We start from the raw sequence: 27,759 nt of genomic DNA on the forward strand, positions 1-27,759 counted from the left end.
CAATTCACTATGCTCTAGTATTTATACCATGAAAATTAGCAAATATTACCAATCAGCCTCCTGCCACACCCAAGCCAGTTGTTAATCATTTACCAGCATACCAGGGCTTCAGAGATACTACTATTCAATCTGTCTTGTCACAGGCTCATCTGTCCCCACCATCATCTTCTGCTCTAGTCTTCAGCTCTGGATTTCCATTCCTGCAAGAGAGAAACCAAGAGTTGGATCATTACTTAAAAGCTAATGAGACAATAGAGATGGGATTAAGGAAATTGATACACAGGTTAACTAGAAATGATTTGTAGACTTGATGTGGAATGCCTCTCACTATTCTCTCCAGGAAACCACTGTCTGCAGTGAAAAATTTAGTCAGTCCAGCACAGGGATCTTATGTAGATACACTCCAAAGGACTCTGAAGAAGGCATTGGTTATCCTCCAGGTATCCATCTTAAAGGCTCATCTAATCGTCAACTACAGGATTCAAAGATGTATAAGATGATTCTGGCCGGGCACAGTGGCTCACGTCTGTAATCCCAGCATTTTGGGAGGCCGAGGTGAGCAAATCCCTTGAAGCCAGGAGTTTGAGACCATCCTGTCCAACATGGTGAAACCCAGTCTCTTCTAAAAATGCAAAAATTAGCCAAGCATGGAGGCGAGCACCTGTAATCCCAGCTACTCGGGTGGCTGAGGCATGAGAATGGCTTTGAAGCCAGGAGGCGGAGGTCGTGGTGAGCTGAGATTGCACCACTGCACTCTAGTCTGGGTGACAGAGACTCCTTCTCAAAAAAAAAAACACACACACACACACAAACAAAAAAAGATAATTCCAACGCTTGCAACTGAAGAAGATAAGATTTCTGGCCTACAATCACCTCTGGGATTAATAAACTCTGTAAACCTTGGTTTTTTCTAGGTGTTTTTTGGTTAATTTTTGTATTTTTAGTAGAGATGAGGTTTCACCATGTTAGCCAGGCTGGTCTCAAACTCCTAAACTCAGGTGATTTGCCTGCCTTGGCCTCTCAAAGTGCTGGGATTACAGGATTACAGGAGTGAGCCTTGGCCTTTTTTTTTAAAGACAGGGTCTCATTCTGTCACCTAGGCTAGATTACAGTGGCGCAATCATGGCTCACTATAGCCTCAAAGTCCTGGGCTCAGGCGATCCTCCCTGCTCAGCCTCCCAAAGGGCTGGGATTATAGACATGAGCTACCATGCCCAGCCCAGCTGGGAAAGTCTTTAGTGGTCATTCAACCTTCAACATTTTCCTCACTCCCTCATTTTAGAGATGAAGAATCTAAGTCCAGACGGTAGTAAATAGCTTACCCAAGGTCACACAACAAATTAGTGGCCAAAGCCCAGGGCTCCTGATACCTGGAGCAGAGGCCTCTCTATAAATTCTCACTTCCATTTAGAAAAACTATATGATCTTGCCGGGCGCAGTGGCTCACACCTGTAATCCCAGCACTTTGGGAGGCCCAGACAGGCGGATCACGAGGTCAGGAGATTGAGACTATCCTGGCTAACACAGTGAAACCCCGTCTCTACTAAAAATACAATACAGGCGGGCGCCTGTAGTCCCCGAGTACGGGAGGCTGAGGCAGGAGAATGGCGTGAACCTGGGAGGCGGAGCTTGCAGTGAGCCAAGAGCACGCCACTGCACTCCAGCCTGGGCAACAGAGTGAGACTCCGTCTCAAAAAAAAAAAAAAAAGAAAGAAAGAAAAACTATATGATCTTTACAGAATCTGAGCAGGAGCGAGCACAGTTTGCACACAAAAAACTATCTTCCCCTCTGCTTCCTAGAAAAAAAAAGAGTATTTTTTTTGTAGAGTATCAATTAAATGCCAGGTGCAGCGGAGAACACAGAAGCATAAGACCCAATCACTCACACACAGGAAGTGAAAGCGGAGTCACTCCTAAAACTCTTTCGAGGTGGCAGGCGACTTCCTTGGAGCTATCACTAACCCAGTTCTGACCCCACAGTGAATGCCATGGAAATCAACCCTGCTGTCTTAAGAAGTGAAAGTTAAATTAGATTCCTGATTGGGAAAACTAGGAGACAGAGAAAAGGCCGCTGAGGCTAACTCAGTGGGCTTTTCTCACGTAACTCAAGTCTGGGACACCTATTTTCCCCAAGCAGAGAGACCCACAAGCAATCAAAGGAAGAGAGCTTGCGGGGGGCTGGGGGGCAGAGCTTTAGTCCATTAGGACTTTTTGTCCTCATCCTTCTGAAGAAATGAAACAAAAAACTACATACAAAATAGGAGCCCAAATTTCCTCTTAGGTTTATCATATCTAAAATTGCTCCAAATTGCTATAAAAATTTCTAAACACTTCTATTTTTGTAATTATCTTACGTCAGAAGGACAACAGTCAGTTTGCAGACTGATGCCAAGCCTGGCCCATACTTGGAGTATGCCCAAAAGACACCTGGGGACTCTTTGGCCCCTGGAACTCCTTTGGTGGGGGGATCTCTGAGCTCCACTTCCCACCCAAACCAGGTCCAAAGTTCTGGGAAGTGATCTGGATGTTGCAATGGTCACAGGATAGAGTCAGAACTGTGACTTTCCGTCTATGCTTTCCTCTGAACTTCTCTAGACTTCCTTCTCCAGCCTTAGGAAAGAGCTTCAGCAACCAAGAAGGACTTCCCCACCTTTATTCTAGTCCCCAGCCATACCTAATGGTGCCCACTAGGGGCCACAGGTTCTTTCATTTGTTCATCCAGGTGCCTCCTTAAGCACTAAGAACCAAAAGTGAACCTAAAAGACATTCCTGGCCGGGTACGGTGGCTCACGCCTGTAATCCCAGCACTTCAGGAGGCCACAGGCATGCAGATCACCTGAGGTCAGGAGTTTGAGAGCAGCCTGGCCAACATAGGGAAACCCCATCTCTACTAAAAGTACAAAATTAGCTGGACATGGTGGCACATGCCTGTAATCTCAGCTACTGGGGAGGCTGAGGCAGGAGAATCACTTGAACATGGGATGTGGAGGTTGCAGTAAGCTGAGATGGCGCACTTGGACTCCAGCCCAGGCGACAAGAGTGAAACTCTGCCTCAAAAAATAAAATAAAATAAGGCTGGGCGTGGTGGCCTACGCCTGTAATCCCAGCACTTTGGGAGGCCGAGGCAGGTGGATCACAAGATTAAGAGATCGAGACCATCCCGGCCAACATGGTGAAACCCGTCTCTACTAAAAATACAAAAATTAGCTGGGCATGGTGGCACACGCCTGTAATCCCAGCTACTCTGGAGGCTGAGGCAGGAGAATTGCTGGATCCCAGGAAGTGGAGGTTGCAGTGAGCCGAGATCATGCCACTGCACTCCAGCCTGGTGACAGAGTGAGACTCCGTCTCAAAATAAATAAATTAAAAATAAATAAATAAATAAAATAAAAGACAGATTCCCGCCTAAGGAGCTGAAGTCCTAGTAACAAAATGGTATCAGAAAGAAAGGCATCAGGGCCATGCACAGTGGCTCATGCCTATAATCCCAGCATTTTGGGAGGCCAAGGTGGGCAGATCACTTGAGCCCAGGAGCTCAAGACCAGGCTGGCCAACATGGCAAAACCTCTTCTCTACTAAAAATACAAAATTTAGCTGGGTGTGGTGGCTGGCACCTGTAGTCTCAGATACTTGGGAGACTGAGGTAGGAGAATCGCTTGAACCCAGGAGGCAGAGGTTGCAGTGAGCTGAGATTGCACCACTGCACTCCAGCCTGGGCGACAGAGTGAGAGACTCTATCTCAAAAAAAAAAAAGAAAAAAGAAAGAAAGGCATCAGTCTTCCCAAATATAAATCTGGGTGGCCCTAAGTTTGGTTCTCAGATATATAAAAAATCAACTAACTGGAGTTGTAACCCTCAGATATAAAAGGATAGATTTGCTAGGAATTAAGGAAATTTCCCAGCACTTGCTAGAATGTGGTGGAAGGGACTGTTGCAGAGATGGACTCTGAAGTGTTCCTGCTCCATAGTCCCACAGCTCCATCACCTCACAGCCTTGAAGGAAGTGGTAGGGATGGCGCACTCACTGGTTTAGGTAAATGAGTAGGAAGCGGCCCCAGATGGAGTTGCTTTATGATTATTAACACCTTGGGGAGGATGGCAGGGCAGACAGTGGGCTCTCACTGACAGATGAGGACACTGTAGCTCCAAGAATAGGTGACCTGCCTTCAGGGTTAAGGACCCAGCCTGCTCTGGCCTACATGATTCTGAGAAATGGGCCAAAGAAGCAGGAAGAGACAAAACTGACATATAGAAGAAAGAAATCTCAAGTATAGGAGAAAAGCAGCCTCTTTCTGAGTCTGGGAGGGAAGAAGGGCTGGAGGGGCTGGGCAGGGCGGGGCTTTTGGTGAAAACTGAGTCCCTCCTCCCAGATCCCCCACTGGGTCGGTGGCTCCTGCAGCCCTGCCAGTTAGGAACAAATGAGAAGAGCTGCTGATTTCCTCCCTTGGACATTCAGAATTTTCTCACATAAAGACTGAGGAAGACCCTGCCCTCTCCTCACTTCTCTGGACTTGGCCCTGAGCTGGACCTGGTCCACTGGGGTAGGCAGGGCGATGGGGAACCTGTTTATGCTCTGGGCAGCTCTGGGCATATGCTGTGCTGCATTCAGTGCCTCTGCCTGGTAAGTCCTTTCCCAACCCTCACTCCTTGCCAAGGAGGCCCCCATTGTCTCATCCCCATTCACCTCTGCCTCACTTTTTGTCTTTTTGGTAGGTCAGTGAACAATTTCCTGATAACAGGTCCCAAGGTAGGATGATCTCCAGCTTCTGTTTTTACCCGCTGAGGGCCCTAAGGGGACTCTTCTGGAGAAAAGAGGGGAGGGGACAGTGCCAGAGCCCCTCGCCCAGAGGAACCCATGGTTGATTCTCAATGGAGAGCTGGCCCATCTGAGTCCTGCCTGCTCCCCCAACCACAGATGACCCATACCAGGCAGAAGCTCACAGCCCTTTTCCCTTTGCCAGGCCTATCTGACCTACACGACTAGCGTGGCCTTGGGTGCCCAGAGTGGCATCGAGGAGTGCAAGTTCCAGTTTGCTTGGGAACGCTGGAACTGCCCTGAAAATGCTCTTCAGCTCTCCACCCACAACCGGCTGAGAAGTGGTAAGTTTGTGTGGGACTCACCTGTACAAGGGGTGTATATGTGAATGGAGGGGGGCTTGCAGTATGTGTATATGTGTGACATGTATTGCACAGTGAAATGAAAATGCTGCCAGTGACCTGCTGACCTGCCATTTCCTTGCTGTGTGGCCTTGAGTAAATTACCTCCCCTCTCTCAACCCCAGATTTGTCATTTGGGTCAGTAAGGCCAGTTCTGTTTAGTTCATCAGAAGTATTCTATGGGTTGAATGAGGTGGGTATGAGGTGTCTCTATGTATGAGATAAATGTAGGAAATTACTCTTTTTTTTTTTTCTTTTTTTGAGATGGAGTCTCATTCTGTTGCCCAGAACAGAGTGCAATGGCATGATCTCAGCTCACCGCAACTTCCGCCTGCCGAGTTCAAGTGATTCTCCTGCCTCAGCCTCCCGAGTACTGGGATTACAGGCATGCAACACGCCTGGCTAATTTTTTGTATTTTTAGTAGAGATGGGGTTTCACCATGTTGGCTAGGCTGGTCTCAAACTCCTGACCTCAGGTGATCCACCTACCTCAGCCTCCAAAAGTGCTGGGATTACAGGCATGAGACACCGTGCCCAGGGGAAATTACTCTATTTTTTAAATGCATGCCTATATTTGTGCGTTTGTACACACTGATCTTGCACTGAGTTGCATGAAATAAAAATGGGGAAAGGGCTGTGTGTTTGCAGCTCCTGAGGAAGTTTCACATGGCTAACTGCCATAAAATCTCAACAACAGAAAAGCTGAGACATCACATTGAGTTGTGCCTCAGGTGGGGTGTGTGTCTGTATGTGTGTATGGGTGTGCACGTGCACCCATTTGTAACTGTGTGCCGTAGTTTGCATGTCATTTTTGAAGATAACATTCACCTGAGAATAGTTAGGAGCACGAGAGTAAAGAAGACGGAGAAAGTGGCTAAGCATGTGTTGGGACCATGCCTATAATCCCAGCACTTTGGAAGGCTAAGGCAGGAGGATCATTTGAGGACCAGCCTGGGCAACACAGCAAGACCTCGTCTCTACTAAAAATAAAAGTAAAAATATTAGCCGGCATGGTAGCATGTGCCTGTAGTCCCAGCGACCTGGAAGGCTGAGTTGGGAGGATTTCTGGAACCCAGGAGTTCAAGGATATAGTGAGCTATGATCATACCACTACACTCCTGCCTGGGTGACAGAGCAAGACCTTGTCTCAAAAAAAAAAAAAAAAAATGAGTCTCAAAAGAAATGTCTCCCCATGGGGTATACAGATAGAATAGGGAGTATGTAGAAATGAAATGTGACAATGTTTGTAAAGAGTTTAGTAAGATAAGAGTTCAGTAGGTGGCAGTCAGGATGATTATGATTATTACATGGCCCAAACTTCCCAATCAGAAAGCAGCAAAGGTCCTCCTCTCTCTCCTAGGCCAGCATCAAGGCCTGAGTCTCACTGCCTAAGGACTAGCAGCAGTGGCTAGTGGACAGAGGTCTAGGCTGGACTCTAAGAGGGCAAGGTCCCGATCCCAACACCACAATTGGAAAGTGGTCTTGTTCTCATCATTCTTTTTTTTCTTTTTTTGAGACAGGGTTTCACTTTGTTACCCAGGCTAGTTTGCAGTGGTTCGATCTTGGCTCAATGCAGCCTCTGCCTCCCAGGCTCAGGCAATTCTCCCACCTCAGCCTCCTGAGTAGCTGGGACTATAGGCATGCACCCCCATGCCCGGCTAATTTTTGTATTTTTTGTAGAGACAGGGTTTCGTCATGTTGCCCAGGCTGGTCTCGAACTTCTGAGCTCAAACGATCCACCCAACTTAACCTCCCAAAGTGCTGGGATTACATTGGTCTCATCATTCTATCTCTGGTTTTTACTTTCCCCATTGGTTAACACAGCGATGTTCATTGCTGCCTGGATGAAGGAAGGAGGCTGGAAAGATATGCATTGTTCTTTCAAATAGAAGAGCATTGGCAGGATGCAGTGGCTCACACCTGTAATCCCAGCACTTTGGGAGGCTGAGACAGGAGGATTGCTTCCGCCCAGGAGTTGAAGTCTAGCCTGGGCAACATAGTGAGACCCTATTTCTAATACAATAATAATAGGCCAGGTGCGGTGGCTCATGCCTGTAATCCCAGCACTTTGGGAGGCCAAGGTGAGTGGATCACTTGAGCCCAGGAGTTCTAGACCACTCTGGCCAACATGGTGAAACCCCTTATGTACTAAAAACAAACAAACAAACAAAAATAGCTGGGTGTGGTAGCATGCACCTATAGTCCCAGCTACTCAGGAGGCTGAGGCATGAGAATTGCTTGAACCCAGAAGGCGGAGGTTACAGTGAGCCAAGATCGCACTACTGCACTCCAGCCTGGACAACAGAGTGAGAGCCTGTCTCAAAAAATAAAATAATAATTAAAAAAAAATAGGCCAGGCACAGTGGCTCACGCCTGTAATCCCAGCACTTTGGGAGGCCAGGCAGGTGGGTCACCTGAGATCAGGAGTTCAAGACCAGCCTGGCCAACATGGTGAAACCCCGTCTCTACTAAAAATACAAAAATTAGCTGGGCGTGGTGGCACGTACCTGCTACTCAGGAAGCTGAGGCAGGAGAATCCCTTGAACCTGGGAGGCGGAGGTTGCAGAGAGCCGAGATGGTGCCACTGCACCCCAGCCTGGGCAACAGAGTGAGACTCTGTCTTAAAAAAAAAACAAAAACAAAAGAAACGACCAGCCACAGTGGTTCACGCCTGTAATCCCAGCACTTTGGGAGGCCGAGGAGGGCGGATCATGAGGTCGAGAGATCGAAACCATCCTAGTCAACATGGTGAAACCTCATCTCTACTAGAAATATAAAAATTAGCTGGGCATGGTGGCACGCGCCTGTAGTCCCAGCCAGCTACTCAGGAGGCTGGGGCAGGAGAACTACTTGAACCTGGGAGGCAGAGGTTGCAGCAGTGAGCCAAGGTCATGCCACTGCACTCCATCCAGCCTGGTGACAGAGCGAGTCTCAAAAAAAAAAGGTCTCTTGCTGCAGCTGGAGCTCCAGATCTCTTCACTGCTCTGTGTTCTCTGCTCATAGAGGCCCAGCCTCTGAGGCCCTTTGACCTGCAGGTATTGGGAGATCCACAGCCAAGAGCCAGGACCCCCTGGAAGTCTAGAAATGAGAGCAAGGCGGGCGGATCACGTGGTCAGGAATTCTAGACCAGCCTGGCTAACATGGCGAAACACCGTCTCTACTAAAAATACGAAAATTATCGAGACCAGCCTGGCCAACATGGTGAAACCCCGTCTCTACTAAAAACACAAAGAAAAATTAGCTGGGTGTGGTGGCGCGTGCCTGTAGCCTGAGCTACTCCGGAGGCTGAGGCAGAATTGCTTGAACCCGGGAGGAGGAGTTTGCAGTGAGCCAAGATCTCGCCACTGTACTCCAACCCGGGCGACAGAGCAAGTCTCCGTCTCAAAAAAAAAAAAAAAAAGAAAGAAAGAAAATTAGGCGTGGTGGCACATGCCTGTAATCCCAGCTCCTTGGGAGGCTGAGGCACGAGAATTGCTTGAACCCGGGAGCCGAGGTTGCAGTGAGCGGAGATCGCGCCGTCGCATTCCAATATGCGCGACGGAGCGAGACTCCATCTCAAAAAAAAAAAGAAAGTAAGGATCTTAAAATGTCCTTCCTTTATGTAAACCGGGAGGCGGAAGTTGCAGTAAGCTGAGATCGAGTCATTGCACTTTAGCCTGCATGACAGAAAGAGACTCCTGCTTAAAAAAAAAAAAAAGTATCTTAAAATCTCCGTTTCAGGCCGGGCGCGGTGGCTCACGAGTGTAATCCCAGCACTTTGGGAGGCCGAGGCGGGCGGATCACGAGGTCAGGAGATCGACACCACGGTGAAACCCCGTCTCTACTAAAAATACGAAAAAATTAGCCGGGCGTGGTGGCCGGCGCCTGTAGTCCCAGCTACTAGGAGAGGCTGAGGCAGGAGAATGGCGTGAACCCGGGAGGCGGAGCTTGCAGTGAGCCGAGATTGCGCCACTGCACTCCAGCCTGGGTGACAGAGTGAGACTCCGTCTCAAAAAAAAAAAAACAAACTCCGTTTATGTAAACACTATGTTTGAGTAATTTCACTGGATTTTTCAAACACTTAGTTTCAAAAACCAGGTGAATAACACTGACATGGAAACTGAAGCTTGAACCTAGTAATTCCAAGCTAAGGCTAATATTAAGACTGCAGCTCTCGCTCTCTCTCTCTCTCTCTTCTCTCTCTCTCTCTTTTTCTTTCTCTTTCTTTCTTTCGCACGGTCTCCCTCTGTTGCCCAGGCTGGAGTGAATCGGCATGGTCTCGGCTCGCTGTGGACTCCCTGCCTCGGCCTGCCGGGTGGCTGGGATTGCGGGCGCGCGCCACCACGCCTGGCTGGTTTTGGTATTTTGGGTGGAGGCGGGGTTTCGCCATGTTGGCCAGGCTGGTCTCCAACTCCTGGCCTCGAGTGGTCTACCCGCCTCGGCCTCCCGAGGTGCTGGGACTGCAGACGGAGTCTCGCTCACTCGGTGCTCGGTGTTGCCCCGGCCGGAGTGCGGTGGCGTGGTCTCGGCTCGCTGCAGCCTCCGCCTCCCAGCCGCCTGCCTTGTCCTCCCAGGGTGCTAGGATTGCAGCCTCTCCCCGGCCGCCGCCCCGTCTGGGAGGTGGGGAGCGTCTCTGCCTGGCCGCCCATCGTCTGGGATGTGAGGGGCGTCTCTGCCTGGCCGCCCATCGTCTGGGATGTGAGGAGCGCCTCTGCCCAGCCACCCCGTCTGGGAGGTGAGGAGTGCCTCCGCCCAACCGCCGCCCCGTCTAGGAAGTGAGGAGCGTCTCTGCTTGGCCGCTCATCGTCTGGGATGTGAGGAGCGCCTTTGCCCAGCCACCCTATCTGGGAAGTGAGGAGCCCCTCGGCCCGGCCGCCCATCGTCTGGGAGGTGAGGAGCGCCTCTGCCCGGCCGCCCCATCTGGGAGGTCTACCATGGAGGCCAGACGCAGTGTGGGGTCTGGACGTGGTGGCTCATGCCTGTAGTCCCAGCACTCTAGGAGGCCGAGGTGGGTTGATTACTTGAGGCTAGGAGTTCGAGACCAGCTTGGCCAACGTGGCAAAACATATGAAAAATACAACAAACAAACCAACCAACCAACCCAGCAACAACAAAACAGGTCTACCCTGGAGTCATACTCTAATTTTTTCTATTTTCCTCCCTTTCTGATCCTTTATCCTGCTTTCTTTTTCTTCCTCTTCCTTCTCCTTCTTCTTTGTCAAAGACATAGAGGATTGAGTTATTATCATTGATCCATACAAAGTCCCTCTCTCATTTATTTTCTTTCATTCCCACCCCCCATTTCTATTCCCGGTCTTCCCATGTGCAACCTTCCTAATATGTTTGATATGCATCTTTTTGTTTGTATGTATTTTTAGAAAATGTTTATTGTTTTGTGTGCAAAAAAAGAAAAAAATTAATAGAAAAAGAAAAAATAAAAAGAAAAGCATCCTCTTAAACCCAAAGGAAGTGGGGATAAGGGAGATAAACAGTATTATTTTTCCAAAGCCTCTGCTTTGGGTAATCAGGGTCCAAGTTTCCAGTCAGTTCCCTCTCTCTCTCCAAAGCTACCAGAGAGACTTCCTTCATACATGCTATCAGCTCTGCTGGAGTCATGTACATCATCACCAAGAACTGTAGCATGGGTGACTTCGAAAACTGTGGCTGTGATGGGTCAAAAAATGGAAAAACAGGTAAGTTGAGCTTTCTAATGAGGGTGGGAAGAAGTGAGGGTCTACAGAGCTGAGTGCAGGCTAAAGTCTTCCAGAGAAAGGCTGAGGGACACAGTTCCCTTAAACCTCAAGACTCCAGCAACTCCTTCAGTTGTAGGATCTCCTAGCCTTACACTCTCAGAGTTGAGCCTGGGTCCATGAGTCTAGGCATTAGCAAGTAGCTCTAAAAGCAACAAGGCAATTAGAAATGAGAAAGCCGAAGAGGGTTAAAGCTAGCTCTGGTATTTCAGGCTTGGAATGGCTCATCCATAATCTAGAGCTACTCAGCAATTTGCAGATTACCTAAGACACTTACTCAGATTTATCACTAATGAAGGAGGTAGTAGCCTTCGCCAGATGATTGTAGAATAATGTTGCAGAATTCTAGAACGTTTGAGCTGCAGTGAACCTTTTTTTTTTTTTTTTTTTTTTGAGATGGAGTCTCGCTCTGTCGCCCAGGCTGGAGTGCAGTGGCGTGATCCCAGTTCACTGCAAACTCCGCCTCCCGGGTTCACGCCATTCTCCTGCCTCAGCCTCCCGAGTAGCTGGGACTACAGGCACCTGCCACCACGCTCGGCTAATTTTTTGTATTTTTAGTAGAGATGGGGTTTCACTGTGTTAGCCAGGATGGTCTCGATCTCCTGACCTTGTGATCCGCCCACCTCGGCCTCCCAAAGTGCTAGGATTACAGGCATGAGCCACCACGCCTGGCCAAGCTGCAGTGAACCTTTGAGAGCATCTAAGTTAGCCCCAGTGTACCTACTTTTACTGTGGGTATAGAAGACTAATCGCTTATGGCTGGGAAGTGTCTGAAGGGTGGGCAGTTGGCTTTGGCAACAGGACTCCCACCCACCCACCCCAAGCACCCCCATTTCCCTGTCTCACCTTCAGCCATAGCTTTAACTCTAGGGCTCTTGGGGATGGTTTGGCGGGTGACTGGGACTGAGCACAGGGCTACATGGAGAACTTATTCTTTCCTTATATATAGGAGGCCATGGCTGGATCTGGGGAGGCTGCAGTGACAATGTGGAATTTGGGGAAAGGATCTCCAAACTCTTTGTGGACAGTCTGGAGAAGGGGAAGGATGCCAGAGCCCTGATGAATCTTCACAACAACAGGGCCGGCAGACTGGTGGGTATAGGCGTTGTGGCCAGTATTTCTACAGCTTCACATCTGCACAGCCCTTCACAATTTACCAAGAGCTGTCTTATACGTTCTTTCCTCATACTACCCAGCCAGACTGAGATGGCTACCCGCATTCTCTGGATGACAAAACCAATTAAGTCTGAGCCAAGTGGCTTGTCCAAGACAACTAATAAGTTTCAGAGACAGGCAGTGAACTCAGATCTTCTGAGTCCTCTTGTCATTGTATGTTTTGCTCTGCCCCTTCACACGCGGGCTTCTGAGAACACAGAATCAAGGCCTTGCTTCTATGACTTAAGTTTTTATCACTTCAACTGCATGTTCTAGTAAATTAACAGGGCCTTGTTGTCCAGCCTTTTGTCCTAAAGTCTGTCTGGGCTGTGGGGAATTAGGATTGATCTAGGCTTCTCTGGAGTGTCTAACTCTCCCCCAAGACTTCTAGTGAGGTGGCAATCTCTGGAGTATTCTGAACACAAATCTGGAAACAACTTGGATTTAGAGCCAAAAGCATAGAAATTTCCTGTGAACCTATACCTAGATATCCTGGGTGCCCAGGGAAAGGGGGAAAGGGGTTTTTGGGCTTGGGGTTTTTTTTTGAGACAGGGTCTTACTCTGTCACCCAGGCTGAAGTGCAGTGGTGCCATCTCGGCTCATTGCAGCCTCCACCTCCCAGGCTGAAGCCATCCTCCCACCTGAGCCTCCTGAGAACCTGGGACTACAGGTGCTTGCCACTATGCCTGGCTAATTTTTGTGGGTTTTGGAGAGATAAGATTTCCCCATATTGCCCAGGCTGGTCTTGGCCTCCTGGGCTCAAGCGATCCTCTTGCCTCAGCCTCCCAACATCTTGGGATGATAGGCATGAGCCACCATATCCAGCCAGGAAGAGGTTTTTAAAGCAAGTACAACCAAGAGTAATTCATTGCCTTGGGGGTATAAGTGTTCAGACTCAAGGAGCTCCCTCCCTTCTCAGAGAAGACCCAGAGGACAAATCCAAACCCCCCAAAATACTCTCATGCCCAGCCTCAAGACAATAACTGTGGCAATTATCATAGTTTCCTTTATAATTTACAGAGTACTTCCTTGATTATTATTATATTCAATTCTTATTCCAGCTGGGCAGATAGAGAAAAGCTTGGCAAGTGATAGAGTTGAGCCTGGAGCAGAGGTTTCTGGACTCTAGTAACCTTCTCAGCTCTTGCCTGGCTCTCCATCAGAATCACCCAGGGAAGCTTTAAAACCACCAGTACCAGCCCCTTCCCCACTGAATATCCTCACTGAGAAGATCTGAGGTAGGGTCCAGGAATAAATATTTTTCGTGAGCTTCCCCAATAATTCTGATGCTCCTTTAAAGTCAAGAAACACAACTCTAAAATATTCCCTTTAATCACTAACCTTTGGTCTTCCATACTCAGAGCCATTCTCTTTTGTGTTCTCTCTGTGAAGGCAGTGAGAGCCACCATGAAAAGGACGTGCAAATGTCATGGCATCTCTGGGAGCTGCAGCATACAGACGTGCTGGCTGCAGCTGGCTGACTTCCGGGAGATGGGAGACTACCTAAAGGCCAAGTATGACCAGGCGTTGAAAATTGAAATGGATAAGCGGCAGCTGAGAGCTGGGAACAGCGCCGAGGGCCACTGGGTGCCCGCTGAGGCCTTCCTTCCTAGCGCAGAGGCGGAACTGATCTTTTTAGAGGAATCACCAGATTACTGTACCTGCAATTCCAGCCTGGGCATCTATGGCACAGAGGGTCGTGAGTGCCTACAGAACAGCCACAACACATCCAGGTGGGAGCGACGTAGCTGTGGGCGCCTGTGCACTGAGTGTGGGCTGCAGGTGGAAGAGAGGAAAACTGAGGTCATAAGCAGCTGTAACTGCAAATTCCAGTGGTGCTGTACGGTCAAGTGTGACCAGTGTAGGCATGTGGTGAGCAAGTATTACTGTGCACGCTCCCCAGGCAGTGCCCAGTCCCTGGGTAAGGGCAGTGCCTGATAATACCCCACACAAGTTCACTTGATTAATTGCATCAGTGGAAGGGGACATAGCTTCTCTCTTAGAGAGAAAAGATTGGAAAGCAATTGGAAAACTGCAGTTTTGGTCTGTAGTCCTCATGATATCTGCTATTGTTGGGGAAATGGAGGCCCAAGATTCCACAGCATATTCCTGGCGGGGCTGAAATTGGAACCTGGGCCTCCTGACTTTGGCAGACCCCCATTTCATCTTTCCTGCAAACTACTTTCCCGTCTTTGTGCCTGTACTTATGCAGCTTGCTACAGGGAGAGTTTGGTTTGGGGTCCATATCTAGAGGGACCTTCAAAGTATTTGTTCCTTTAAATTTCAGACCATGTCCAACCCAGCTGTGCTGCTGGGAATCAGGAGAATAGAAGCAAAAAATGAAAGAGTTCTGTTCAGACTCCTGAAGAGCAGCCTGTGGCTACAAATCTATGCTGATAAATGAGGTAAAGACCACATATCTGCCTACTGGGAAGTTTTAGAGTGTTGGATTATTTTTCCCCCGAGTATGCGCTTTTGAAAAGTTCTTCCTCCAGCCTGGACAACATAGGAAGACACCATCTCTACACAAAATTTAACAATTAGCTAGGTGTGGCGGCACTTGCCTGTAGTCCTAGATACTTGGGAGGCTGAGGTGAAAGGATCACTGGAGCCCAGGAGATCGAGACTACAGTGAGGTGTGATTGTGCCATTGCACTCCAGCCTGGGCAACAGAGCTGAGACCCTGTCTAAAAAATAAATAAATAAATAAATAAATAAATAAATAAATAAATAAAAAAGAGAAAAGAAAATAAATTCTTCCCACCCACACCTGGGGAAACCAGCACCCAGTATAACCTGGGGGTCTTTGCAGCTCACAAACCATCTCTGGAGCCATGGAAAGGGAATCGTAGCAGTCAGTGGACAGGCGACTATGACCTACCCAGACAAGGTCCCACAAGAGCGATACTCCTCAGAGAGCTGGGGACTCCTCTGTTGTTTTCCCAGATTAAGAACTCAACTGTATTTTGCAATAAATGCTTCTAAGATATATCCAGCTGGGACTTCTATTACTCCCTTTGGAAACCTTAAGATCAAAAAGGGAGTAAGAAACCCTGCTTCTGTATCCCAGTAATCCGCCAGGATAAAGGAGAAACTAGAAATATCCAACTCCCTTGATTTCAGTGTTTGGCAGGTAATAAAAAATTGAGACCCAGACACTGGTCAACAAGAAAACAATAGACTCCCAGAATTAGAAAGTGTTATTTTAATGCAACCTAGGTAACTTGGGGAGTAAGGAAGCCCTTTGAACTTGGGCCATATTCAAAGTGTGTTTGCCCTCTTAACTTGGGCATCCTGGGGTGTCTGTACACCAAGACCTGGGCCCCAGGGCAAGAGACAAAAAGAGTTGTGGATTCTACCTACCTGCATTTGCACTTCCACATCTTCCAATGGTAATCTTTGGAGGAGGGGTAGTTTCCCATAAGGAGAGCCCTGGGAGCTTAGCCACTGGTTTCCTAAATCTGAATATCTCAGCCTTGGGAATCTCTGCTGTCTGCACAGGCTTGCACCCTGCCTAGAGGAGATATTTTGAATATGTTGAATAAAAAGTAAAAATGATCACCAAAAATGGGAAAAAAAAACCCTAGCTTATTGTTTTAAATTAGAAAACAATTTAAATGTTCAAAGTAGGATAAACAAGTAAATCATAACCTTACAGTAGACTATTAACCACTAAAATATTCTTGAGAAATACTTAGTAATATGGAAAACACACATGATAGAATTAAGTGAACAAAGTTGATTGCAAAATGGCATGTTCAGGATGAATCCAATTTTGTTTTTGTGGCAATGTGCAAATATTTGCCATTATGTGGTACCAAAGTAGAGTGGTTTGTTTTCCTTTTGTGTTTTTCTGTATTTTTACGTTTGCCTACAATAAATATTTGTTGTCACCAGAAAGAATTAATGTGTTATTTGTTTTAATGCCAAAAAGGAATAACCAATCTTGTTTTTTAGTGAAAAGGAAGGTGAAATGTTCATGAAGGAAGTTGGCATCTCAAGAGAAACATTTAAAACTACCACAGATGTCAGAGAACAGATATAAGGACAGATACATAAAAGCGAAGCCTATGTCAAGGAAATGACAGATTTCCTCTCTGTCTCTCCTTCAATGGAAAGTTAAAAAGCACACTGCAGTAGTGACAGAGAAGGAAAATGTGTGTGGTGTGTGCTGCTTGGTGGTCATGGAAATAGGCAACCAAAAGAAGATTCTTTCCCTGAGGCTCAGAGAAAAAGCAAAAATAAAATTATCTAGCACAGACGTTAAACCCTCAATAAATAAAGATGTCAAAGCGTCCCCCCCGAAACCCGAGTTGTGACCCTGTGCTAGAGAAATGAACACACTAGATTTTCCCCCTGCATTCCTAACTGAATCTCCGTCCAAAGAACCCAGGCACCTGAGGCTTTGACATCTTCCCCAGGACCTTACTGACATACCCCAATAATCTTGGCAGGGATTTTCAGAAGCAAAACCATCCCTGCTGCCCTGTTCAAAAGGTCATTCCAGGAGAACAAGCCTTGTGTTTACTGTGGGCTTATATCAGAGATTTTCACCAAGAAATCTCAAGGCAATGGAAATTCCTTGAAGTTTGTCTGCTGCCCCAAAAAACTCATAGTCTCCTAGTCTCTTCTCCTTCCAAGCTTCTCCCACCCTCATCCATCTTACCTTCAGAGCAATCAGTCAATCACACCAACCAATCTTCCCACATGGACCCTGTGCCAGAAACAATAGGAATTTGGATTTCTCTACATCCATCGCCTTCCTGCCAAGGATTCCTTCCAAGGCAACACAGCCTCATTCAGATTCATCAGTTACAGCCCTATATCCCTTCCCTTTTGGTTCATCCTTAACAAGCTCGCTATCATTAAGGTGACAGAACAGTAAAACCCTGTTTCCATAGATTAAGGGCCCAAGACAGGCAGACTGGCCACGATCCGATGATGGATCTTGTAAATCTGCTGAAAAAGTGATCAATTCAATGAGGGAAACCTGTCCATGAGTCTATTCCCCTAGTTCAGTAAATCCAAGCACAGCATCACTTCACCTGGACAATGGAATTCTGTATTTGCTCAGTCTAGATTAAAAGAAAAATAAGCTTTTGGGAGGCCGAGGTGGGAGAATCACTTCAGGCCAGGAAGTTTGAGACCAGCCTGGGTAACACAGCGAGAGTCGATCTCTACAACAACAACAAAAAAAAAAAAAAAGGAAAGAAAGAAAAAGAGGCCAAGTGTGGTGGCTCACACCTGTAATCCCAACACTTTGGGAGGCTGAGGCAGGCAGATCACTTGAGCCCAGGAGTTAGAGACCAGCCTGGGCAACATGGCAAAACCCCTTCTCTACAAAAAATATCAAAAAGTTAGCCAGGCATGGTGGCATGCACCTGTAGTCACAGCTACTCCAGAGGCTGAGGTAGAGGGATCCACTGAGCCTGGGAGGTCGAGGCTGCAGTGAGCTGTGATCACGCCACTGCACTCCAGTCTGGGTGACAGAATGAGACCTTGTCTAAAAAAAAAAAAAGTTTTAAAACAAGAAAGAAAAAGAGAAAAAGGAAGATAAAGAAGGAAAGAAAGAAAGAAAATAAATATGCTCATGCTTGCCACACCCCTACAAAGCTTTATCTCTTTTGTCTGTTTCTTTTCTTCCTTCTCATCTGCTCTCTGATGTGGGCAGAATTAGGAGCTCCTAAGAAAACCCTGAGTCCTGTTCCCCGGATCTCCTTTAGTTCACTGCCAATCTACTCAGGCTTGCTGGCAGGTGAGTAATGGTTAGGGAAACTAGAGTGGAAAGGAAGTAATTGATCACCTACTAAATGTCAGGTGCTTAATAGATATCATCTCTTTCAATCCTCAGGCCAATCCAATTAAAGAGTTAAAATCATTCCTTTCCGACTACTGAGGAAACTGGCTCAGAGAGAGGTTAAGCACCCCAACCTAAAATTAAATGCAGGGAGGTGAATTTAAATTTAGGCTACTGCCTCATAAATCCATACTCTTTCTTTTACACCACTTACACTATAGCAGCCCAGGGATCCCCGGCCACATTCTTAACCATCATGACAGTTTTGTAGAATGACTACCATTCATATGCAATGAAAGGTGTCCTCTCCTCCCTCTTCACCAAGCAAGAGAATCATATTTCTCAGCCTTTCTCCAGAATGAAGAAACCTAACTCTTGATTTGCAAAGGCCTTCCTTAGAATGATAAAGCAGAAGGCCTGGCTCCTGCTGATTTGAGGGGGGGCAGAATCCTGGTTCTCCAGGGGGTACTCAAAAAACTAACCATTATGGTCTACATTACAGGTCAAAGTTTCAAGAGGGAATGTCAAAGGAGGGCTGTTTATTTTAGAAGATAGAGAAAGGAAAAACAGGGTTCAGAGAAAAACGAATGTTTCTAGCCCCACTTCACAAACTACTCGTAATCCTATTGATGACAAAAGGCAGTGACCCTGGACCTAGATAAAGATGTTCAGATTGGGGGAAAATGAAAGCAAGGACCAGATCAAAGACTTCTAGAAGAGGTTAAAGACCTTTGGGTAGGAATAGAGCTCTAAACCACCCAATCCTGCAGCATTCCCTACCACTGAAGGCAAGCGGAGCCTGGAGGAGGACAGTATCCTGCCCCTATCGGCACCTGAGATTGCAGAGGAGCAAAGTGTAGACTCCAGGGCCCTGGACAGCCTCCATGGTTGGTGCTCTGCCTGCCCTGCTAGGCTGCCCTTCTCATGGAGCATCATCAGGAAAAGGATATGTGATGATCCAAGGAAAGAACTGAAGGAATTAGGCCAGGGGTCTGGAGCCCTCCCACTACACTGGGTCGGCAAGCAACCAGAGAAACGATGGGCAGGGGAAGTGAGGATGTGGGTAGGAAGTGGGTGGGGAAAGGCCCAATGGTGCACCAGGCACCCAAACTCATTCCCACATTCCTCTCAGACTCTCAGGTACCCATGCATATCTGTGATGGGACTCAGTGATCTTGAGAGATCCCTTGTCATTTATTTGCCATCAGCTTCTTGCAGACTCTAAGAGATCACTTAATTCAGCCACCTGCTTCTTAACAGGAGAGCTCCTAAAGCCAAAAAAAAAAAAAAAGATACACACACTGTACATCCTGTTTTGAAAGACTGTCAGGAAGGGGAAAGCCAGTCCTTCCCTACCCAGGACAAAGTGCTTACCAGAGCATTTGCTCACGTCTACTCTGAATTAACACTACTACATCTTAAGCCGGCGTCTCCTAGGACTTCATATTGTGGATTTGAGGCCTTCAAACAGACCCATTCTCCAAAAGAAATAAGCCAATTACTTCAGTTTTTCACCAGTTGTCTCTTTTTCCCAGACTGTCTTCAGATACACGAACTTGAGTTTCTGTGAGGAGTTAGGTGGGGTATGAGTCAGACATCCTTTTCAAGCCCCAACTGCCTTCACCTCTTTCCCTCATGTGTCTGAAGAATCTATTTATTCTTGGTCTCACAGAGCTCTGATTGCCCCACTTGCATTTCTCCATGGCCAAAGTTCATTTCTTTCTTTTTTTGTTTTTGAGACAGATTCTCACTCTGTTGCCCAGGCTGGAGTGCAGTGGCATGATCATGGCTGACTGCAACCTCAAACTTCTGGGCTCTAGGGATCCCCCCACCTCAGCCTCCTAAGTAGCTGAGACTATAGGCATACACCACCACGCCCGGGTAATTTTATTTTTAATGTTCTGTAGTGATTAGGTCTCACTATGTTGCCCCGGCTGGTCTCGAACTCCTGGGCTCAAGTGATCCTCCTGCCTCAGCCTCTCGAAGTGCTTGGATTACAGGCATGAACCGCCACACCCAGCCTCAAAGTTCATTTCTAACCCCTTCCATCCCAACAAAATAACATTGATTCCCTGCTCTATCCACTGGGATTGGGCCAGCAGAGTGGCCTCATTAGAGTCCTCCTGTGCTGGGGCTTGTGGTGGTGTGGGGACAAGAACAGGAAACTGACAATCAGGGCATCCAATCCTATGATTCACAACTGAGTACCTGAGATTTACAAATGGAGCATTGTTCTCCTGCCCACCTTACCTCTAAGCTGCTGTTGTCTGACTCATTGGCCATATCTAGCCCTTCTTCATCAGTGAGGGTCTGGCCTGGCACAGTGCCTTATTTTCTTTTTTGGAATCTGGATATGCCTGACTCCAAAGCCCCCAGACCTCTGCTTTCTCTGCCTTCCTCCAGGTGTAGCCTGCTCCAAAACCCCTCCCCTGTCTGGTGTACTCAGTTTCATCTATCCTAGTTCTTCCAATGGTAGCTCCTTACTGTGTTCATGAAAAGCTGTTGTTACAGCCCCACATCCTCAGCACTGACCACAATGTGTCAGTTAGTCTTTTATCCTCCTGACTTTGCTCAATTGTCTACTTAGATTGGACTATGTTCAGTAATTTCACTATTCCTGGAGACTTCCTCACCCTTCTGATCACTCATTAAGGGTACCTTGACCTTTTTCTCTTTTCTTTTCCTTTCCTTTCTCCTTTCTTTTCCCTTTCCCTTTTCCTTTCTTTTCTTTTCTGAGGCGGATTTTCGCTTTTGTTGCCCGGGTTGGAGTGCAATGGTGAGATCTCGGCTCACCAAAACCTCTGCCTCCTGGGTTCAAGCAATTCTACTGCCTCAGCCTCCCAAGTAGCTGGGATTACAGGCATGCGCCACCACGCCTGGCTAATTTTGTATTTTTAGTAGAGATGGGGTTTCTCCATGTTGGCCAGGCTGGTCTCGAACTCCCCATCTCGGGTGATCCTCCCACCTCAGCCTACCAAAGTGCTGAGATTACAGGCGAGAGCCACCGCACCTGTTTACCTTGACATCTTCTAACCTAGAGTCACCTTAACCACTGTCATCTCCCTCTGGAATCCCCTCTAGAAGTTCTCCTTAACTTATACCACTCTGTCTCCTGGCATTGGCCACATCCCTGTCTTCAGATAGCCAAGGGACTCACCAGTAAAAAAGAGAGAAGGCCGGGCGTGGTGGCTCACACCTGTCATCCCAGCACTTCGTGAGGTCAAGGTGGGTGGATAACCTGAGGTCAGGAGTTCAAGACCAGGCTGGCCAACATGGTGAAATCCTATCTCTACTAAAAATACAAAACTTAGGCAGGCAGCTGTAATCCCAGCTACTTGGGAGGCTGAGGCAGGAGAATCTCTTGAACCCGGGAGGCAGAGGTTGCAGTGAGCCGAGATCGTGCCACTTCACTCCAGCCTGGGTGACAGAGCGATACTCTGTTTCAAAAAAATAAATAAATAAATACAAAAATTAGCCGGGCATGGTGGCACATGCCTGTTGTTCCAGATACTCAAGAGGCTGAGGCAGGAGAATCGCTTGAACCCAGGAGGCGGAGGTTGCAGTGAGCCAAGATCGTGCCATTGCACTCCAGCCTGGGTGACAGAGTGAGACTCCATCTCAAAAAAAAAAAATTAGCCAAGCGTGGTGGCGTGTGCCTGTAGTACCAGCTACTCAGGAGGCTGAGGCAGGACTGAGCCCAGAAGGTCAAGGCTACAGTGAGCTGTGATCATGCCACAGCACTCCAACCTGGGCAACAGAATAAGACCCTGTCTCAAAAAAAAAAAAAAAAAAAAAAAAAGAGAGAGAGAAGAAAAAGAAAAACTCTTTTTGACCTGCTGTCTTTCCAAACTCATATTTTATTTCTTTCACCACCTAATCTCTTAAGTATGGAACCCATAACCAGGGTTCTGATTTCATTACCCATCTTTTTTTTTTTTTTTTTCCGAAATGGAGTTTCACCTTTGTTGCCCAGGCTGAGTGCAATGGTGCAATCTTGACTCACTACAACCTCTGCCTCCTGGGTTCAAGTTATTCTCCTGCCTCTGCCTCCCAAGTAGCTGGGATTACAGGCACGCACCACCACGCCCAACTAATTTTGTATTTTTTTTTAGTAGAAACAAGGTTTCACCATGTTGGTCAGGCTGGTCTCGAACTCCTGACCTCAAGTGATCCACCTACCTCAGCCTCCCAAAGTGCTGGGATTACAGGTGTGAGCCACCATGCCCAGCCTCATTACCTACATTTAATTGCTTGTCTTCTGTATCCCTTTCCCTCTATCCCACAGACATAGTTCTCTCTAAGTGCATCAGTGACCACTGGCTATAAATCCTCCTGTGTTTCAGACAATTCTCTCGAGCTACTCTTCTTTCTTGATCCTTAATATGAACATCACCCTCAGGTTCAGGTTGGGGTCCACTTTTTTCTCTGCTGTCACCATGGGGAACTTACATATTCTCAAATTCCAGTCTTATTTCTGTGCTGATGACTCCTAAATTTCCATCTCTGTGTGAGCTCTAGGCATTGCAGCTCTAATGCTTGACTGGCTGTTCTAGTTGGGTGTCACAACTGATTTTCTCTTATGACTTCTCTGTTTCCATCAGTGAGCTAATGAAACTTTGAGTAACTGAGCCTTACTTTTCTGAGTCGTTCCTGACTCCTCCCTCTGCTCAACTTTTCACATTTAGTCTTCTTCCTTTGGTTTGTCCTCCAAATCTATCCCTTCCCTCTATTACCTTTGCTTCCACACTGTGCTAAGATCATACCTTGTACCTGAATTTTGAACCAAGAACTGATATTCTACTTCTCAACTCTCCACCTAACACATTACTACCGTATTTACTTTACTAACTCATCACATTCAATTCATTATTCACCTGATTAAAAAACAAAGCAAAACAAAAACTTCAAGGCACTAGAGAATAAAATCTAAATTCTGTGGCATTTCTTTCTTGTCTTATTTTATTATTATTATTATATTTTTGTGAGAGGGAATCTCACTCTGTTGCCCAGGCTGGAGTGCAGTGGTGCGATCTCAGCTCACTGCGACCTCCACCTCCCGGGTTCAAGCGATTCTCCTGCCTCAGCCTCCCAAGTAGCTGGGACTACAGGCGTGCCCTACCATGCCCAGCTAATTTTTTGTGTGTTTTTAGTAGAGAGGGGGTTTCCCTATGTTGGCCAGGCTAGTCTCAAACTCCTGACCTCGTGATCCACCCCTCGGCCTCCCAAAGTGCTGGGATTACAGGCATGAGCCACCGTGCCTGGCCTATTCCTGCAATCTTATGTGACTATTGATACAATTTAATTTTCAGAAAGTCAAGGAAGATAATTTAGCACTTTAGGAAGCCAAGGCGGTGGATCTCTTGTGGCCAGTCTAGCCAACTTAATGAAACCCTGTCTCTACTTAAAAAAAAAAAAATTAGCTGGGCATGGTGGCATGTGCCTGTAGTCCCAGCTACTTGGGAGGCTGAGGCACAAAAATCACTTGGCTGGGAGGTGGAGGTTGCAGGGAGCTGAGATCGTGCTACTGTACTCCAGCAGCCTGGATGACAGAATGAGATTCTGTCTCAAAACCCAAACAACACACACACAAAAAAACGCCACCAAAAAACCCATACTAGATATTATATGAAAATGGACTGGAAGGGGCAAGAGTGAAACCCTGAAGAAAAGGCAGTTGTATTAGTTCAGGCAAGAGCTAATGGTGGCTTGAACTAGGATAGGAACAGAGGGAGCAGAGAGAAGGAAGGTGAGCAGTATGTTAAAAAGAGGAAGAATCGGCCAGGTGTGGTGGCTCACACCTGTAATTCCAGCACTTTGGTAGACCGAGGTAGGCAGATCATGAGGTCAGGAGTTTGACACCAGCCTGGCCAACATGGCGAAACCCCAACTCTACTAAAAATACAAAAATTAGCCAGGTGTGGTGGTGCACGCCTGTAATCCCAGCTATTTGAGAGGCTGAGGCAGGAGAATCACTTGAACCCAGGAGACAGAGGTTGCAGTGAGCTGAGATCGTGCCACTGCACTCCAACCTAGGTGACAAGAGCAAGGCTCAGTCTTAAAAAAAAAAATGAGGAAGAATCAATGCAATTGCTGATGGATTAGATATGGTGGGTGAGAGAAGGTGAGGAAGCTAGATGACTCCCAGTCTTTCCAACTTTAGTAACTGAGTGGCAGGTGATACCAATTATGGACATAGGTGAAATGAGAGAAAACCAGGTTAGGACTAACAGGAAGATGAGAATTAAGAGTTCCATTTTGGCCAGGTGTGGTGGCTCACACCTGTAATCTCAGCACTTTGGGAGGCTAAGGTGGGTGGATCACTTAAGGCCAGGAGTCCGAGACTAGCCTGGCCAAAATGATGAAACCCCTTCTCTACTAAAAATACAAAAATGAGCCGGGCGTGATGGTGTGTGCTTGTAATCCCAGCTATTTGGGAGGCTGAGGCAGGAGAATCACTTGAATCTGGGAGGCAGAGGTTGCAGTGAGCTGATATTGTGCCACTGCACTTCAGCCTGGGCAACAGAGTGAGACTGTTTCAAAATAAATAAATAAATAAAAGTTCCATTTTAAGCATGTTAACTTTGTAATTTTTCTGAGACATTCAAATGAAGATATCAAGCAGGTGATAGGCTAATAAGTATAGGAAATCTTGCTAAATAAACTAGAAATTTGAGGAGATGCAAATTTGGGAGTCATCAGTAAAGACATATTTTCTGAAGCCATGGAAGTAAATGAGATAAGTGAAGAGTGAAGAGGGTGCAGGTTCAAGTCCAAAGAAACATCACATCTTCTCCCATTGATGCCCACAAGTGTCCAATGAAGGAGCTGAGCTACTGAACCTCTTTCTGATTCTGAGTCTAGGTAGGTAGAGACTTGCTGGAAGGTAGGGGAAAAGATGAGCTAACCTTTGTGGGAGGCCTCCCTGTCAATTTATTCTTTCACTGAATGCCTTCTATGGGGTCAAGGATATGCTAGGCACCTGCTTAGGGACATAAAAACGAAAGCACATAATCCCTCCCAATCAAGAAATGCTCACCTGTGCTCGTAACAATGTAGTATGCCAGCCTAAGCAACATAGCACGATCTCGTCTCTACAAAAATACAAACATTAGGCAGGTGTGGTGGTGCGCACCTGCAGTCCTAGCTACTCAGGAGGCTGAGGCAGGAGGATCACTTGAGATGGGAGATTGAGGCTACAGTGAGCTATGATTGTACCACTGCACTCCAGCATGGGCAACAGAGCGAGATCCTGTCTCAAACAACCCAATGTAGTGTGATAAACATTCTAACAGAGGTGTGTATAGGGGCAGTGGAAACTCCGGGATGAAAGCAACCAACATCCTCTGCCTGGCCTAGAACTGAAGCAAAACTCACCCAAGTGGTTAGAGCTGATGACTATTACAAGGGTGCTCTGAAGCCAGAATGGCTTTCCCCACCTCTGTTTACTTCTGTGTTGTTCTAAAACAAACCCTGTACTTCCTAGGATAGAGATAAAATGATAACAGGTTGGTGAGGGCAAAAACGAGGCTTTGGTTCTCTGACCATTGACAGCAGAGAACAGACCTTTCCAATGAGCTTTAATCAGTCAGGTGTGGGGCGGGGGTGGGGGTTAGAGAAAAAACTAGAAGAGAGTGGTTTATTGCTGTTCACAAAAAAAGCAGTAAAATACTTTGCCCTGAGCTGCGTAAGGGTCATACTAGGTATGTATGATAAGCTATCATTTAACATGAGGAGGAAATTGAAGTTTCACTTCCTTGCTTTTGTGGCACCCCTTGAATTGGGTTGATGACTCCATTCAGTCAGTCAGCATGAGGCCTGCCTTACCAATTTTGTTTTGCAAAACAAAGCCAGTCACGGTCAAACTCAGTTGGTTAATTTCATAGATTAACATGTGAAGCCCCAGGAAAGCAAGGCAGCTGGGACTGCTCTGGCTGGGAAACCATGGGTTAATTCTGGGCCAGCATGGCAGGGAGCTTCATAAGATCTTTTAGCCCCTTGGCACCCGCCCACACCTCACCCCTCCAAAAGCTTCCCTCATTCACCAGTGTCCTGGGGTTGAATTGAAATAATCTCCAGAGTTTGAAGGACAGGGCTGGGTTGAGGGTATTGGATACATTTCCCCATTGTGTTATGTAATTCTTCTCAGCCTGATTTCTTTAGAACCTGGCTGGGTAGCATGTGTGGTAAAAGAAGCCTGGCCGGAATCTATACGAACGCAAACTGGGGAAAACAAAACAACAACCACAATAAAAAAAGACAATAATAACCTTGTTGAGTGCTGGTTTTCAAGGGGCTCCCGGCATAATGAGTGGCATTCTGGACATGAGCCAGAAACCTGGATTGAGAACCAATTGAGGTACAGCCATTAGCTTGACCTTGGGCACATCTCTTAGCCACCTTGAGCCTTATTTGCTTCAACTATAAATTAAGGGGTTAAATTGGGTGGTTTTAAATTAACTGGCAAAGCTTCTTTTCAAGCAGATATATGAGCAAGAGCAAGTAGTGGTTAGGTGTAAATAAGGGCATTAGTGCCTTTAGTAATACGGTGAATGAAAAGAGATTTGGAGGTGCCTTCTGAATGATAAGGGAAGAGAACCTGTGATTTTCAGCCACAAAGAACAATAGCATAAACTAAATAAAGCCCCCAATTCCACTCTATTGATTTAAATACAATAAATCCATTAAATGAAGGAACTTGGTTTGTACACAACACTTAGGTAGCCCTGTGAGAAAAACAAAAAGTTTCCCATGTCTGTGAAAAAGCACCATGAAGCAGTGGAAAGGCTTTAGAGGCAGATATAATTGAGTTGAGTAGGGGATAAAAAAATATTTTCCCCACTTATCCTAGGTTCATGGCTGAGGCCCCTATAACAAAAGACAGTTCAAAATCCTGGCTCTATTAATTCCTAGGTAAGGCATTAGTAGGATCTTTTAATTTCTAGATCAAATCACTTTAACCTCAGGATTGCTGCTGTGAGAATTAAATAACATAAGTATTAATAAGAGTGCCAGGCTAGGAGTGGTGGCTCATACCTGTAATCCCAGCACTTTCGGAGGCTGAGGCAGGCAGATCACCTGAGGTCAGGAGTTCGAGACCAGCCTGACCTACATGATGAAACCCCATCTCTACTAAAAATACAAAATTAGCTGGGTGTGGTGGCGTATGCCTGTAATCCCAGCTACTTGGGAGGCTGAGGCAGGAGAATCACTTGAACCCAGAAGGCGGAGATTTCTGTGAGCCAAGATCACCCCATTGCACTCCAGCCTGGGCAACAAGAGAAAAACTCCATCTCAAAAAAAAAAAAATAAAATAAAATAAAGTGCCTAGTACAGTGCTTGGTGTATAATAAATAACAACAAATAGTAATCTTTCCATTAATGATGGGAACATAATCCATATATAAATAAGCTAAGTAAAAATACTACAGGGAAATAATAATAGCTAATGTTGACTGAATGTTTAATCTTTGCCAGTAGGAACTGTTAAATACTTTTACATATATTATCACATTTAGTCCTCACAACAGCCCTGTGAGATGGGAACTACCATTATCCCCATTTTATAGATGAAGAAACTGAGACTCAGCAAGATTAAGCCACTTTCCCCATTGTCACAGAGCTAGGAAGTCATGGAGTCATGATAAAAACTGCTTTGTTGGGAGACTGAATGAACCTATTCTTGTTTGGGAGGTTACCAGATAATTCACTTTAAAAATACATAAATGTTCGTAAAAACTGCTTTGCTGTCTCAAAAGGCCAAATGTTAAACTACTTCATAATGTACTGTCCAGCACATTATGTCAAGGAAATATATTAACCACAAGCCAAGTCAGAATTTAAGTATGAGTAGTTCACAGGTACAAGAGATAAGCATGTATTAGAGCAAAATTACAGGAAATTATCTTGTAGGCTTGAAATTGT

General features: G+C 46.6%; 1 protein-coding gene across 3 annotated transcripts; it reads left to right on the forward strand.

Annotated features, from left to right (window-relative positions):
• Nucleotides 1–4,496: 4,496 nt before the first annotated feature.
• WNT8A (Wnt family member 8A) lies at nt 4,497–15,260 on the forward strand. 3 transcript variants are annotated; one of them, XM_032155977.2, is made up of 8 exons: nt 4,497–4,621; nt 4,714–4,747; nt 4,962–5,100; nt 10,704–10,829; nt 11,836–11,978; nt 13,434–13,962; nt 14,264–14,446; nt 14,988–15,260. In XM_032155977.2, the coding sequence occupies exons 1-7, from the start codon at nt 4,554–4,556 to the stop codon at nt 14,290–14,292; spliced, it is 1,068 nt and encodes a 355-aa protein (XP_032011868.1). In that variant the 5' UTR covers nt 4,497–4,553; the 3' UTR covers nt 14,293–14,446; nt 14,988–15,260. The 3 variants fall into 3 exon arrangements, with proteins under 3 accessions (XP_032011868.1, XP_032011867.1, XP_032011869.1); XM_032155976.2 differs by having other exon boundaries at nt 4,497–4,747; nt 13,434–13,913; nt 14,329–15,001; XM_032155978.2 differs by lacking the exon at nt 14,988–15,260 and having other exon boundaries at nt 13,434–14,448.
• Nucleotides 15,261–27,759: the final 12,499 nt, after the last annotated feature.

Source organism: Hylobates moloch, unplaced genomic scaffold, assembly GCF_009828535.3.
Source record: "Hylobates moloch isolate HMO894 unplaced genomic scaffold, HMol_V3 SCAFFOLD_6, whole genome shotgun sequence".
Lineage (NCBI taxonomy): Eukaryota > Metazoa > Chordata > Mammalia > Primates > Hylobatidae > Hylobates > Hylobates moloch.

Bases quoted from the DNA above. Each gene is read 5' to 3' on its own strand.
- WNT8A (XM_032155976.2), top strand. From the start codon at position 4,592: ATGCTGTGCTGCATTCAGTGCCTCTGCCTGGTAAGTCCTTTCCCAACC. The intron at 5,101-10,703 runs GTAAGTTTGTGT...CTCTCTCCAAAG, and splicing joins CCACAACCGGCTGAGAAGTG to CTACCAGAGAGACTTCCTTC. The intron at 11,979-13,433 runs GTGGGTATAGGC...CTCTCTGTGAAG, and splicing joins ACAACAGGGCCGGCAGACTG to GCAGTGAGAGCCACCATGAA.